Here is a 14,565-nt window from a genome sequence, read left to right as displayed (position 1 = left end):
TGTTAGTTTATCCAGCTCACCGTGTAAAAACAAAGATTTTCAGTGCTGCCTCCTCTCTTCTGTCTGTCTCCAGCAAGCAGGTGTGATTTGTGCGACGACCGCTTGTGAATATCAGAACAGCTGATTGTTTTCTCGGGTGGGGGAAGATCTTTACTTTATTCCCATGCAGAGAGTGCCAGTGCCTCCGAGCCTCCTGAGGTTTCTCTCTCAGACAGTCTGTTAATGCAGAAGCAGCCATGCTGGGGGGGGGGGGGGCGGCGAGGCTAACCCGGGCAGAACTACTCAAATATTAATGCCCCGTGTCGCACCACCTCTCCTTTCCTTACACAAAAGCTGCTTCACCACGTGGAAAAAAAGCCATTTTCACAGTATTCTAAAAAGTTATCAAAGGTCTGACTTGGATCTTTGATCTCAATTTTGTAGTGTTTTTGGTGCTTTACAGGTGGATAAAGGTGTCGGAGAGGCCTGGATGAAGATCTAGATGTGAGGTGACAGCTGACGGACAGTAATGCAGGAATCCTGGTCAGATCAGCAAGGATAGAGCTCTGCCCACAATTACCGACCTGTCCGCGTGACAGCGCTGTGCCGGCCAGGACTGTGACCTCCAATCTGAGAGGCTCCGGGGGCCCCGGTGCCTCCTTTCTTTTCCCCCCACACAAGTCCCCTCAGATTACCTCACAGTTTGATTCCCGCCGGAGCAGAACGGGCCTGCTCTCTGAATCAGCAGCCAGGCAGAAAATGTGAAGAGAGGTGAGCCGGCTGCATAATTGACTTTGGATTGAAGCGGACGATTCAGGTGGAGGAGGTGTATCTGATTGGTGCCGTCCTGCTCTGCTCGGATCTGTCTCCCTTCGTTCCACACCAAATAAACAATGACAAACGTGAATAACGCAGGTGCCAGTTAGTTTGATGATGTTATATTTTAATGACTTCCAGAGATGGCAGAGATTTTTTCCTATTAGCCTTAATTTAAAAAAAGAATCCCTTGAGGAGCTAACCCATATTCACAAATATCTGCAATAGAAGAAACAATACACCATCCAAAGTAAATGCTGGTTTTTCCAGAGGTGGCAGCCTGCTGATGCTAAAAGGCCTATTCACCCATATTACAAAAAGTCATATTTTCTCACTCAACTCAGGTGATATTTCCAGATTTTATGATATCTGCCTCCAACCAATACAATGACATTTCATTTGTGGGGATAACAGCATTTAAACTGCCCCTGAGGTGTTCAGTAGGCTACATATAAACCAATCTTGAGACTACAGTATACTGAATCATCATTGTCACTCCGCTCACTGTCCAAAGCGTCTTATTTCAAGGCCTTGAGATCCACAGAACCAAACATCACGGCGTTATTAACGCTGTTATGATCAGCCACTAACATGATGTGATCATTTAACTTAGAAGAAAATCAACAAATCTTTGAACTGAAGTCAAATAAATTATTCAAATCAGTAAAGGGATTTGTAATTTCCTGCTCTGTTTTGCATGTTGAATATTTATTCTCAGTGAATATTTCTCTGAATAAGTGAAAACTTTGACCTGCTGGTGGCACTAAAAGAACAGATTAAAGACCAAAGTCAGTAGATTTCATCCTCTGGGGACCATAAACATCATTTCATGGAAATCCATCCAATAGTTGTTGAGACGTTTCAGTCTGGACCGACCGACACTGCTCTCCCTGGAGCCACGCTGTTTTGTGGGGGGGGTGTATTGGGTATCGGGTGTATTGGGTTGAACCAAGTCGTTTGTCCAAAGCTGCGGTTTAAAGACAGCTTAAAACATTTTATGGGAATTGCTGTTGATACATGAGAAAAGCCAGAAAGCTTCAGATTGAGCGGCACGGCGAAGCATCATCGACAAAGACTCCAGATAGAAGAAACAGCACAGTTCACTGGTGAGCACGGCGACAAGACGCCCAGGTTAGCCAAACTTAACGTCAAGAAACGGTAAAATCATGACCTAAACTGTCTGTTCACAGTTTAGAGACCCACTTCTTGGTTCAGCTTTGACTCGACAATTTCAGTTTTACCTCCAAATAAAGTAATAATCTGTATAAACTGATGTCTGACTGCTTGTGTTTCTTGTCACGACAGACTTTGTTTTATCAATGTCGCCGTGTTCCCAGAACTCAGCAATTACTTTGACGAGTACATTGTCAGCCTAACCAACACACGATGGCCCAAACTATAAAAATACAGTCCTAAATTGTAAGAAACCAGAGGTAAGTCCTGGTATGCTTGACCCCTGAAGTGGTTTTCTTAAAGGAACCATGACATCTACATTTGAATTGTGCCTTCAATATTCATTTGCGGTGGTGCATTGCTGGCGAAGTGATGATTACATTTATCAATCCACCATTTTGCTGGTGTGAGAAACTACTTCTGCCCCCTTCCTGCTTATCGTTCATGCCTCCTCTGACAGAGGCAGCCTCGGTGGCAGCAAAGGCCCCTAAATGGCTCCAGGCTCTGGAGCTATGCATCTTCATCTCACTGCTTCACACTCCAGAAAATAGGCTAATGGCCGGCCCACCGCTCAACCCACTAATCTCTGAAAACTCACATTTACTGCAGAGTTCTGGCACCTGTCTTATCTGAAGGGAGAGGGGGATCCTCTCAGTGTTGAAGGCAGTTTAACCTTTGGTGTTGAATTTAGAGTGGAACCATAGCTCATAGTCAATTTGACCATTTTAATATAAACAGGGAGTTCAAATCGTAATGCAAGAAAAGTGGAAAACAAGGCACTGGTGAATGTTGTCCCTGAGGGCTCCTTCTTCTTCTTCTTCTTCTCTATAATTGAAAGGTCAGCCTCTGAAATCAAAGTTCATCCGTGCCTACAGACACTGTATGTGGACGGCATATGTCCAATCAAAAGGCTACAGTAACGAGCCACACCACAGCAACCCCCATACTGAGAGACTGAGCCGTTATCTTCAGCGTCTCCTAATGGTTTTAACAATTACAAAACACCTGACCCCTCTAATGGCTGAAATCCTCAGTCCTCCTCCTCCTCCTCCTCCTCCTCCTCGCTGTGAACTGAAGGGATTCCTGCAGCCACCGCTCCCTCAAGTGGCGAACGATAATAAGTCACTTTTCATAGCATGATTACCATGTTGGCTGATTTCCTTTTTCCTGAATGCCCCAGTAACTGGCTGATGTAAACTCTGATGGCTCACTGAAGCCCCCACGTGGACTGAAGTGGAACATCAATGGTACGGTTACTGTGGTCGTCTTAGGCCTCTTCTGCAGCTCAGAGATAAAATGTTCCATCACATCAATGCACACACATTTTTGAAGAGGAAGTGGAGCCGGAGAAGCCCAGTAAAAACCACGTTTCACTGCTGCAACACCAGCAGTTTAGATTTTGAGTGTTTCTGAACCAGGATGTAGCAGCTCTGAAACCTGCACAGGACACACCTCCCACCAACCTGACTCAGGGGTCACACCTGAACACCCCCTGCTGTGGAAACTAGTTAGCGAGTGAGCAGAGGCGTCAAAACAGCTTGTTAACAGTAGAAGATAAACCTACTGAAACATCATGCTGGAGGCCCTGTGAGGCTGCAAGTTAGCGTTTATTGAGCTAGATGCTAATGTCAGCATGCTAACAGTGATAATGCTAACATGCAGGTATATTTACCATGTTCAACATATTAGGTTAACCTGTTAGCATACTAACATTTGCTTATTAACTCTAAACTCAAAGTACACCTGAGGATGATGGGAGTATTGTTCGATATCCTGAATCCGTTTTATTGGATTATCGTTGAGCTGTTTTAACCCGAGTTTAAAAGCCTAACTGGAGACAGAGGCGCCACGTACGACGCCCTGCAGTGAACACATCTGTTGCATCATTAATGTACTATATTGTCCCTGTTAAATAATAGAACTAACAAAGAAATAATTGGACAAATTACAGATTTTACCTGATAATGACACTATATGGAAAGAGAGGGGATCACCATGTCTTGTATAAAACAAATACATGTATTGTAATTAATAGCGTTAAATAAAATCTTATTTGAAATAGACTGAAAATGTGTCTGGTGTCGGATGAGTTCATCCGATGAGGTTGCAGAAGGTCTGAACCGCTGATTCACAGTGAAATACTGCGAACACAGTCTGTATGAATGATAACTGTATGAAAGAACTACTACTTGTGTGGTATTCTTTTATCCTGTTTAATGAAAAACAAAACCTATATTCACAGCTTAGCTTTGTACACTGCAATGCAAGAACTATACAAGTGTTTTCTTCAATTAAACCAAACAAGCCAAATAAAAATCTCGAGTTCATTAAATAAAAGAAGTCAGGATGCTCTCAGTTAAAGTCCTTTTCTCTGAGCTCCGGGCTTCAGCTGGTCTTCAGCCTCTTGGTCTCGACGCTGCGCTTCGCTGCCTCCTCCTGGTCTCTTTTGGCACCTCGGGCCACGTCGGCGGCTCCGCTCGTCGTGTTCGCCTCCATGTTCGCCTCAGAGCCGCCTCCTCTTGGATGTCTCAGCTCCCTCCTCTCTCTTCTCTCCTCCATCTCACCGATCTCCTCAGCGAAGAGGGTTTTAAGTGCGGGAATGAGCCTGGGGAGGATTTTAAAGTCCCCGAAGTGAATCTGAGCAAAGAGGAGAAAATATATATTTCCTTGTGTTTGTGTTGTTTTAAGGCCATTTTATATCTTATGTGAACTTTGAATTACTTTGTTTTTGAAAGGAGCTAAACAAATAAAGCAGCCTGTTTATTTCTGAGCTGAGTTTGGACACTGTATTTATTATTTATTCCTTTCAAACATCAAAATACAGTTGAACGAGTGGAATGACGTGACGTCCGGATGTGACTGAGGAGGAAGCAGAGACCGGCCGCTCCGTCAAGCACAGCCGTCCATACAATATGTGTTACAGACACCTAAAGTAAGTCACTTTGGATAAAAGCGTCAGCTAAACAATTGCAATGTAATGTCTAAAAGAATTAGGAATTATTTGATTAAAGATGAATTAAAACAAGATAAAGAATCTTATCATTTGATACCAGCCACGGACATAATAACATGTTCTCTATTAAAAGCCCTAGATACTGTATAAACCTAACACTAGTTTAGAAAACTTCAAATGATGCATTCAGGTGCAATCATACAGACAAGAACAAGATTTCTGCAGCGTAAGACAGCTGTCAGGAGTTATTGAATACATCCACTCAGCGGTGATTAAGATATTACACGCGACTGAAGTTAGACTCACCCTCATGTGGTCGAACGATATCCCCACTCTGTCGGTGGAGTCTTCGCTGAAAAGAGGGATCTTGGCGTAACGCTGGCTGAAGTGGTTCAGCATGATGAACTCGGCGTTCATCCTCATGCCGATGCCGATGGCCTGGGAGGTTGTGCTGTCAGAAAACACGAAGCATAAAGTCGGAGATTTACGTTGCACTTCTTCCTCACAAAAGCTGCTTTTTTGACATAAAGGATGTTTTTGTGAAGACAGACGCTCACTCTGACGCCATAAAAGAGGTGCAAAAATCAATGTCAATATCTGTGGAGAGTAAAGAAATTTAACAATGCACTCAGAAATAACTGCAACGTCAAGCAGCCGATAAAGTGCATTTCTTTTGTTGGCTGAAGGAACTTTAACTGCTGCATTTCACTAATTAGCATAAAGGACATTAAAGCCCTGCCGAGCTGGGTTGTGACACCGTTTATTTTTACTCACCTGTGTCTTTTCTCGACAGCTTCCTCCTCCATCCCATCTTCCAGCGTGGCCTCGTGGATTAGTAAGGTTGCACTCCTTCCTGCAAAAAAGCCAAATCAGAGGCCAAACTCACAGAGAAGCACTTACAGCCTCTTCCTGTCCCACAGGAAATCAATCAGGTAGTCGGCGTAATCAAGAATCGGCACGCCCCGTTCGTCTGGTGAGCCGAGCCATCTATAATGAACAGTCATGGGATATACTCGCTGTCTGTGGGAGGCTTTGCTTGGACTGAATCCAGTCAAGCAATTTAAGAAGAGTCAATGAAGTGGGATCCCGCAGGAACCATTAGAAGAGCCTGCCAGCTACGAGAGTGATCGAAAGCATTAAGAAATATCGGATAAATTATTCAGAACAAACCGTGTAGTCAAGCTACACTTAGATGACCTTATATGAATCTCTGCAATATTGAAAGCGTACGCTCAATTTGCTGTTATGTACAGTACGTCAGTGTAGATACGCTTCGGTGAAATGTGGACTTTCATCATTCCGAGTGGGACTAACCGATGTGTACGAAGGCATCGCAGGGCATGGTGTCGCCAGAAAAGGCCAGTTTCCAGCCTGACTGGTGGGTGAAGCTGCAGGCGAAGGCGTTCTTACAGTGACGCACTATGCACGTCTGAAACTGACACACACACACACACACCGAAACAACATGATAAGTAACTTTAAAAAAAACTGTGACGTCTTTCACATTGAAGGATGAGATGTTGAAACAGCTGCAGACCTTTTCCAGATCATTCCTCTTCAGCAGCGCCTGGATGAGCGACTTCGTCCTCGGCTCGGGCGCCTCGGCACCGTCGCTCAGAAATCTGTTGGGGACGAAACTGAAACACGAAACAGGCGACATTAAAAGACGATGACGCCTTCCCTTCATTCATCTGACAGCTGTAGTTACTAACTATAAGATTATGAAACACACTGCAGTGTTAAAGATTAAACTGGTTAATCTTCTCAAACGGTTTTATTTAAATACCTGTTTGAGGCCCAAACAGGTCAAATTAAATATCAAAAGTTATATTTTACATTTTGCTAATAATGAGTCTGTACTTTTACTTGTATTTTTTGTATAGTTGTACTAGTACTGAGTACTTCCACGACTGTACACCGTGGCAGTTTAAGACATGTCAGACTTTGTAAAGATCAGCTCAGAGTTTATCATCAGTCTAAGCTGGATTTTGTCAGACTTGGTTTTACTTAGACTAAGCTGTGTTTTGAACTAAAAGAGTGCAAAAAATGCTAAATATGCGAATGTTATTATGCTAGCATTGTAACATCACTATAGTCATAACATATAACGTATTTCGGGATGTGAAGTAGAGGACTGATGATGTGGATAAATCTTTTACTTATGCACTAAACCTAAATATGTACCGTGATACAGAAGTCTGTCTTTGGTTGATCCAGTGAGTAGAAAAATCACAGTACTTTATTACACTGATGTCAAAATCAAGAGACCAAACTAAACTTTACATTAGATTTCTATCATTTTCAAACTGAACACACACACACAGTCTAGCAGCATAAAGGTGGAGTTTCTGTTATCCGAAGATGTCTTTGTGTTCACGTACTTGATGTGACTGAGGATCTCCTCACAGTAATAATGATACTGTTTGAGCCACGTCATGATTTGGACCGGAGCCACCAGGTAGACGGGGCTGAACGGCTTCCCCAACGTTGTCTACGAGACAAACACTTAAGTTCAGTTTTCTGTTTAATGAATAATTATTTGTGTTCATGCAACATTAAATGTATAATAAGATTTACTTTTCTTTTACATACCAGCGCTCTCTCCCTCTGATACAGCAACATCAGCAGCCCCTGAGACAAAGACACGGATATCAGCGTCCTGGTTTGAAGCAGCTCACTTTATATACTGAGATAATCTGGTATTTCACACGTTAAACCACAACATGGACATCATCGTGTGTAGCTGCTCACTGTGTGGTGGTCAGCATGCATGTGGGAGATGAAGACGGTTGAGATCTTGGACAGAGCATCGTCCACATCGTCCCCGTAGTGTCTGCAGAGCTGCCCGAAGGTCCCCTCTCCACAGTCCAGCAGGACTGACTGACTCGGGCTGCATACAGGTACAAACAGGAAATGGACTTGAGGAGGGAATCAACACAGGACACACGCTGAACGAGTGCAAACACACTGATCGAGTGCAAACACACTGAACGAGTGCATACACAAAAACAGCCACATTTGGACAGAAAAGGACTTACACGCCATTATTTATTAAGGGTCACTGTTTCAGTTTCTACAGATCTGCACCAGGAGTCCATCTTTACAAGCTCCTGTTTTCTGGTGAAGCAACCTTATTTTAAATGACAGTGAAGATCCAGAAGTTTCAAGTAATACAAAACAGTCAGGATGAATTTTAGGGATATAATGTACAAGACATTTAGGATACATTCAGTTGCCAGTTTATTAGGTACACCTGGCTAAAACCAATGCAGCCCTGCTAGAAGTCCTCCTTCATGAAGGTTATAATGTTTGTTGGTGATTCAACTGTATGAGTTGAATTGTTATACTGACAGGTGTTTCTGTCATCAAGGAAGGAAGGCGAAATAAGAAACACCTGTCAGTGTAACAGTTCAACAGCAGCACAAACTACATCCTCCAAAGTGGATCTATGCCTCTCTAAAACGGTTACGGTAACATTGTTATAAGAAATAAGTTTTAAGTTTTAACTAAATAACAATTAACTCAAAACAAATTAACAGAATTTTAAAAAATGATCTCTTTACAATCTACCTGCCTGCAGGTTTGTGTGGAAAGCGGAGATCCATACCTGATGTTAACTAAAGTGCCACTGACGTTTCTGATCTTCATTGGAAGAGCTGATCCTGTTCCCATGAAAACCACCTCTGGGTATTTTTCTCCTCGTCCTGCAGCAGAAAACAACAATATTTCTACAATCACTGAAGTAATGCAAATAAGAGAATTGAATTAAAATTGGACCCGATAATATCCCTTTTTCACACTGAATGTCACTGAAGGACCATCCACTTAAAAGTACGTTTTATTTGTTTTGTCTTAAAAACTAAAAAACATCCCTCTGGGTTGAGAACTCACCAGAAAGCTCTGCAGCGTCAGTGGAGCAAATCTTCCTGCACTTGTCCACTTCTTCCAGAAAGTTTGAGACCTCAGAAGCCTCTTTCACAAACTCCTCAGCGTTGCAGGAGGGGATCGCATCTCTAACGAACGAAACACAAGAAGAGTCAAGAAGACACACACCACTGCCTGCAAAAACACTGGCGGGGGGAAACTGGGATTCTGCACACATCTGACCTTGATGCGCCTCCAGAGTACTTGACAGAAACAGCGAAGAAAAAACACTGACACTTGTAAGACGAGGTTAAAAAAGAAGCAAGAAGAAGAAAGCGGCTGAGTGCAACGGTCCATTCCAGATTGTTTTCCGTGACAAGGCAGCGCTCGGAGCAGCAGAGTAACGTTGGCTAAATTGGGGGGATTGAAGGACAAACTAACCTTTGCCACTCCATTACGGGTCTGAGCTGGAACTTGAGCAGACACTCGGCTCTGACGTTGGGGACGTGAAGGGCAGCCTGAGGCTCCTGGGCAACAACATACGCACAAAAAAAAGACAGCGTTTTGATGTTTTCTTATAAACACTTTTCATGCACCATACTTCATTTATCACTTTGTGAACTCTGCAAAGTAGAAATATAGTTACAGAGAGACACTGCAGTCAATACTGGAGTAAAAAAAAAAAACTGTATATGAAACATAATACAGCAAATGGAAATGCTTATAGATTATTTAAAGTGGTAAACTCTCACAAGTTTACTAAGCAGAGAAAAAGTATTGTATAATATATAATATGTGTAAAGTGACAGATTAGAAACATACTAATAATGTGGAATCTACCGATTATTTTCCAATTAATGTCACGATAAAATATCAGAAAATTGTAAAAAAAACGTCCACGCTGTCGATTACAAACATACAAACATACAACCGCCAAAACCCAAAAATATTTTGTTTACAACAGTAAAAAACAGAGAAAAGCAGTAAATGACAATGTTGGAGACGCTGGAACCAGTGAATGTTTAAACAATTCATTGATTTTTAGAATTTTTGTACATTAATTTCTGTCAATTGACGAATCAAGTAATTGACAAAAAGTTTCATAAAATTAGAAAAACCAAACCCCGAATCTGCAGCACAATTTACAGAAATAAAGTAATGTGATGTGATGCGATGTGAATAGTTATACAAAAGCATGCTGAGAATAGTCTTAGGGTTCATATCAGCGCTCACTGGAAGGATCACGTCTTAACATCAGCCTTACCTTTGTTTTGTAAGACTTCAGTTCTGGAAAGATCTCTGGGTGAATCATGTTCAGCTGGGCTTGAATCTTGTGACTTCTGATGTTGTGGACCGTACAGACGTGTTCATTAAGGATCAGGTGTTCTGTTGTGGATGGAAACCTACAGAAACACAGAGGAAACTCTCAGCCTCGGTACATTAAAACAAGCAGGATTCTCTATGGAGTCTGGTCTCAAAGTGGGAGAACACGAACCTCTCCATCCACTTTTTGTATTCATCGGTTTTCAAAACAGACTCTGGACTCATGTGGACTACCAATGCAATAGGGTCCTCGGTCCCTCCTGTTTGGTATCTACAGAGTGTGACAGACTAAATTTTAATACATTTTTTTTATTCATTTTAGTTCAGATTAAGAAACAAACATGAATGAGTTACTACCTTCTCAGCTGCCGATTGGTGCAAACAGCTTCCACAAACTCCTCAGACGGACACTCGACGATAATAAAGACTGGTCCTGGGTCAGTGGGAGTACAAACCTGCTCCGGCCGGATCTACAAGACGACAGAAAAACTGTCAGCAAATACAGATCAGAGCTGCTGCCTAACAAGGGACGTCATATCAGACTTTCACCTCTTTTCCTTCATACGTGACGATTTTCCCGTCCTTCAGAGCCGCTATGAGCGGACCGATCGCTGCCGTGCCCCTGTGGAGAGAAAAGGTTTCATAACAGTTAAAGTTTCTGAACTGCAGCTGCAAAACATTTAAAATGCTAAAATAAACTAATGTAGTGCTGAAATGATCGGTTGGAGAAAAAAACAATTAATTGATTATTCAAAAGAAAAATAATCAACATATAAATGTTAGTTACAGTTACATTACTGGTTTATACATAATATAATATGACGCAATGAAATCAGTGAATTCAGAAAACGCACCATACCAGATGCATCTTATCCTCATTAAAAGATCAATAACTTACACAGGCAGACCGAGGTCTCTGGCCTGAGCAACTAAGAAATTTCCTTTCTTGGGGTGAAGCTGTAAAAGCACAGAAGAAGAAGAAGAATGTCAGATAAAGTTCCTTTCACGTGTGCATCAATCACAGGATGACGCGTTTCCTACCTTACATATGAAGGAAACCACCAAAGACGTATCATTAGTTGCTTTTCGGTTTTCACCTGCAAGATATTAGAAGCAAACAACTGATCAACACTTCTGTAACGTACGTGGACAAGGCAGCGTCCCTCATTCTGACACTGAAAACACACCAACGCCTTAAATCCGGCTGAATGTAGCTGCTTCACTTCAGTTAGCTCAAACTTTAAAATGTGTTTAACACCAAATACCTGCAGAACTAATGACATGCTTTGTGTTTAGTATTACTCAGCAAATGTTAGCATGCTAACACGCCAAACTAAGATGAACGTGATAAACATTATACCTGCTAAACATCAGCATGTTAGCATTGTCCCTGTGAGCATGTTAGCATGCCGACGTTAGCATTTAGCTTAAAGCATTGCTGTGCCAAACAACAGACCCGCAGAGCAGCTAACATGACTGAAGACTCTTACTCTTGTTTTTGTGTGAATGACCTGCGTATTAAAACACGAAAGCAGTATAAAGTATGAGATTTCTTGCAGGTGAAGGAAGCACAAATATGTAAACTTCATTGGCTCTAGTTGGCCGAGACACAATCGTGCAGCTGCCAGGTTGAAAATAAATGTTGACCCAGTTGGTGGAGAACTAATCTGTTAACTCCTCAAAGTACCAGATCATTTTGACAAACAGGGATTGCGATCAAGGTTCAGGATTTCCTCCAGCGGCTCCCCGACTTAGAGGACTAGTCGGCTTCTGGACTCACCTGGACTGCCGGGGTTGTCTGCGCGGCTGTTGGTGTGGATGTCGTCCATCCTGGGAGAGGGAGGCCTTGGAGAGGGGCTGCTCCTGCCTGACTTGGGGGAGAGCTTTCTGCCGTCACCCCTCAACTTGGCTAGAGAGTGAAGACAGAAAAGAGAGTCACTTTAAGAAGTCTGTGTTTGCATCAAAAAGCAGGGAAGACTTTAAAAGATGAGCTCACCAAATATTGGCACTTGATAAACTGTCATTGTATCGTCCGTGTAAGTCTCTTCAGTGTACGGCCGAACCGCTGGAGGTGTGAGATACAGTAAACGTCACAGAACTGAAGGAATAATGCAGTTATCTAATTCGTTAATTCAACATACACAGCTTGATGTCTTCCAGCGGTCCAGAAAAGGACTTGATGGCACTCAGGTAGTTCTCCTTTAATGAAAAGAGAAGAGAAGTGAAGACATGTGACATTAAAAACCTGCTGCAGACGTGTTCATACTGTGTGACTGAGTCTCTCACCAGCTGTGGAGGTCCGGAGAGAACACACTCTGGAACACCAGTGTCCTTCAGGGTTAATATCATCCCTGCAGAGGACACATGCGGAAAATCAGAGACATTTGTTGTGTTTTTCTATAAACCTGCAAATGATTTATGTGATATATGTCGGTCTAAATTGATAACTTAACTCCAATTTCTTTCTGACTCTAACTTTGTCTGTGGGTGGTGTACAGTTCAGTTTTTAGAGCTTTTTCCTGCCATAAACGACGCTATGAGAGCAGTGACAGTCAACCAAAACAGTAAAGTTGTGGGCCTGATGGATAAACGAGGTGAAATTCACTCTAAAGCTGTAGATTCAGCTGATAATTCTCTGTGGGTTCGTCACTACGAGCGACGCCTTTGTATTGATTCTAGCTGCTTTGACATGGATGATTTGGGAGTTTAATTCATCAGACAGATGTTACCGACCTGATAAACCTCCCACATTCTGCCAGCTCAGTCTGGTCAGGAAGATGTTGTCCAATCGAGCAGCTTTCAGTCTGTCAGAGGGAAACAAGAATATGAGCTCTCTCTGTCTTTGTCCATCAGACTGAATGAGATGATGACAATGTGTGTTTAAACCAGCTTACTTGTGTTCCTGCATGAGTCTCTGTGTTCCTTCACCACAGTTGAACAGGTACCTGCAGCAGAGAGGCGGGAAGTTGCAAATATGGCCACGCCTAATAGTCGTGTCACAGTGTACTGACACACCCTACAGTACACTTGAACATCACTGCAGCAAAGTGAGAAGTTAAACAAAAAAAACAAACAAGTCTTTTAGCTGCTGATAAGCTGCTCTTTGAGAAACTACATGTTACTACACAGCTAATGTAGTCATGCCACGTTTTCTTTAAAAAAGACAGCACTTTAATTTAACTTACAACACTTTGTAGCTCAAATATATACGCGACACGTGAAAGGGGCTTACACAGCCCTGGTTTCAAAGTAAAAGCTCCTGACACTCATGACATATTTCTGTATAACTTACCGGTTGTACTCGGAGAAGACATACAGTGACGCAGCATTATCTCTGCTTCCAGCACCGACCACCTGCAGGTACACCGTGGATGGTCCGTGAACGTCCCCTCGCTTGCTCCGGCTCTCTTTGATTTTCACTCGCCGCAGCGGCTCCTTCTGCTTGGCTTTCTTCAAACCCAGCGGCGGTCTCGCCTCCGGGTCGTTGTTAGTAGCCATTGTTCGGAAAAACTGGAAAACAGTCCGGTGGAAACGAAAATCACAGCGTGCGACAGCCGGAGGACCAGCAGAGAGAGCTCTGCCTTTGACAAACAGGAATGTGAAGGACCTGAGCTTCAGATGGACCGTATTCATAATAAATACGTCACCCAATAATTAAAATAACCAGCACCTGTTAATTACATCTAAAAGCACCCAGATAATGCTTGCTCACGCATTTCCACGCGCTTTTTTAAAGACTGCATTACCTAATAGTAGCTAGGTGCTCATTCAGCAGGACTTTGGAGGTTGGTTGACACATGTGACTCTTCTTCCGGCATCTAATGATGACGTTTACCGGTCTTAGCGCTCATTGGTGTGTAGAATTATTTAGCAGGGCCTGTGGACCAATCACAGCAGCGTTTTGAGAAAGGGAGGCGGGGATAGAAATATTTCTTGAAGGGGGCTTTAACAACAACAAACTACTACAAAATAAAACACCTGAAGTAATATTACACATATTCAGCTCTTATACAATTTCTTAACCATCAAATAATCCCAAACATTATGTTTATTAGATTAAAAAGAGGGTATAAACAATAAGATAGTATACATACAAAAATATAAAACTATTATTAATTCTACTCTAATTCTATTTTACTATGCTCATACCATACTGTGTATTTTATATTTTGTTATATTGCATAGCTGTACTATACCGTGCATTACATTATACTATATTACTACATTCCACCTTATATTTAATGTTATATCCTATGTGATATTATACTGTACCATATTATACTATGTTGTACTACATCATATTTCTATATTAATAGACAAACACTAGGTATACTTACTTATCTTAATAACTTATCACAGCACTATTGATTAAAGTACAACATTGCATGTATACTGCTTAACTTGTTTATTATCTACTTCTAATTATGTATTTTTTTGACTTTCTCTACTGTACTTAT

At 42.1% G+C, this 14,565-nt stretch overlaps 1 protein-coding gene across 1 annotated transcript; it reads right to left on the bottom strand.

The window, feature by feature from the left end:
- Positions 1-4,191: 4,191 nt before the first annotated feature.
- Positions 4,192-13,741, bottom strand: elac2 (elaC ribonuclease Z 2). Its single transcript, XM_070923302.1, has 24 exons — positions 13,401-13,741; positions 13,003-13,053; positions 12,842-12,912; positions 12,395-12,459; positions 12,250-12,307; positions 12,105-12,173; positions 11,889-12,017; positions 11,150-11,205; positions 11,007-11,065; positions 10,658-10,730; positions 10,466-10,578; positions 10,281-10,379; positions 10,050-10,188; positions 9,227-9,312; positions 8,813-8,934; positions 8,529-8,625; positions 7,673-7,811; positions 7,514-7,552; positions 7,303-7,412; positions 6,459-6,558; positions 6,236-6,356; positions 5,696-5,774; positions 5,228-5,372; positions 4,192-4,605 (listed from the first exon to the last, which is right to left on the bottom strand). The coding sequence occupies exons 1-24, from the start codon at positions 13,739-13,741 to the stop codon at positions 4,354-4,356; spliced, it is 2,613 nt and encodes an 870-aa protein (XP_070779403.1). The 3' UTR covers positions 4,192-4,353.
- Positions 13,742-14,565: the final 824 nt, after the last annotated feature.

Source organism: Enoplosus armatus, chromosome 17 (genome assembly GCF_043641665.1).
Source record: "Enoplosus armatus isolate fEnoArm2 chromosome 17, fEnoArm2.hap1, whole genome shotgun sequence".
Classification (NCBI taxonomy): domain Eukaryota; kingdom Metazoa; phylum Chordata; class Actinopteri; order Centrarchiformes; family Enoplosidae; genus Enoplosus; species Enoplosus armatus.
The sequence above is the reverse complement of the archived record's forward strand: the minus strand, read 5'-3'. Positions and strand labels throughout refer to the sequence as shown.

What these genes read in the sequence shown, in the direction of transcription:
- elac2 (XM_070923302.1), bottom strand. Translation starts at nt 13,741, where the DNA reads ATGAATACGGTCCATCTGAAGCTCAGGTCCTTCACATTCCTGTTTGTC. An exon ending in TGGTTTCCTTCATATGTAAG is followed by an intron (nt 11,066 to 11,149) that starts GTAGGAAACGCG and finishes GTGCTTTTACAG; the next exon opens with CTTCACCCCAAGAAAGGAAA. An exon ending in TGCATGCTGACCACCACACA is followed by an intron (nt 7,553 to 7,672) that starts GTGAGCAGCTAC and finishes TCTTTGTCTCAG; the next exon opens with GGGCTGCTGATGTTGCTGTA.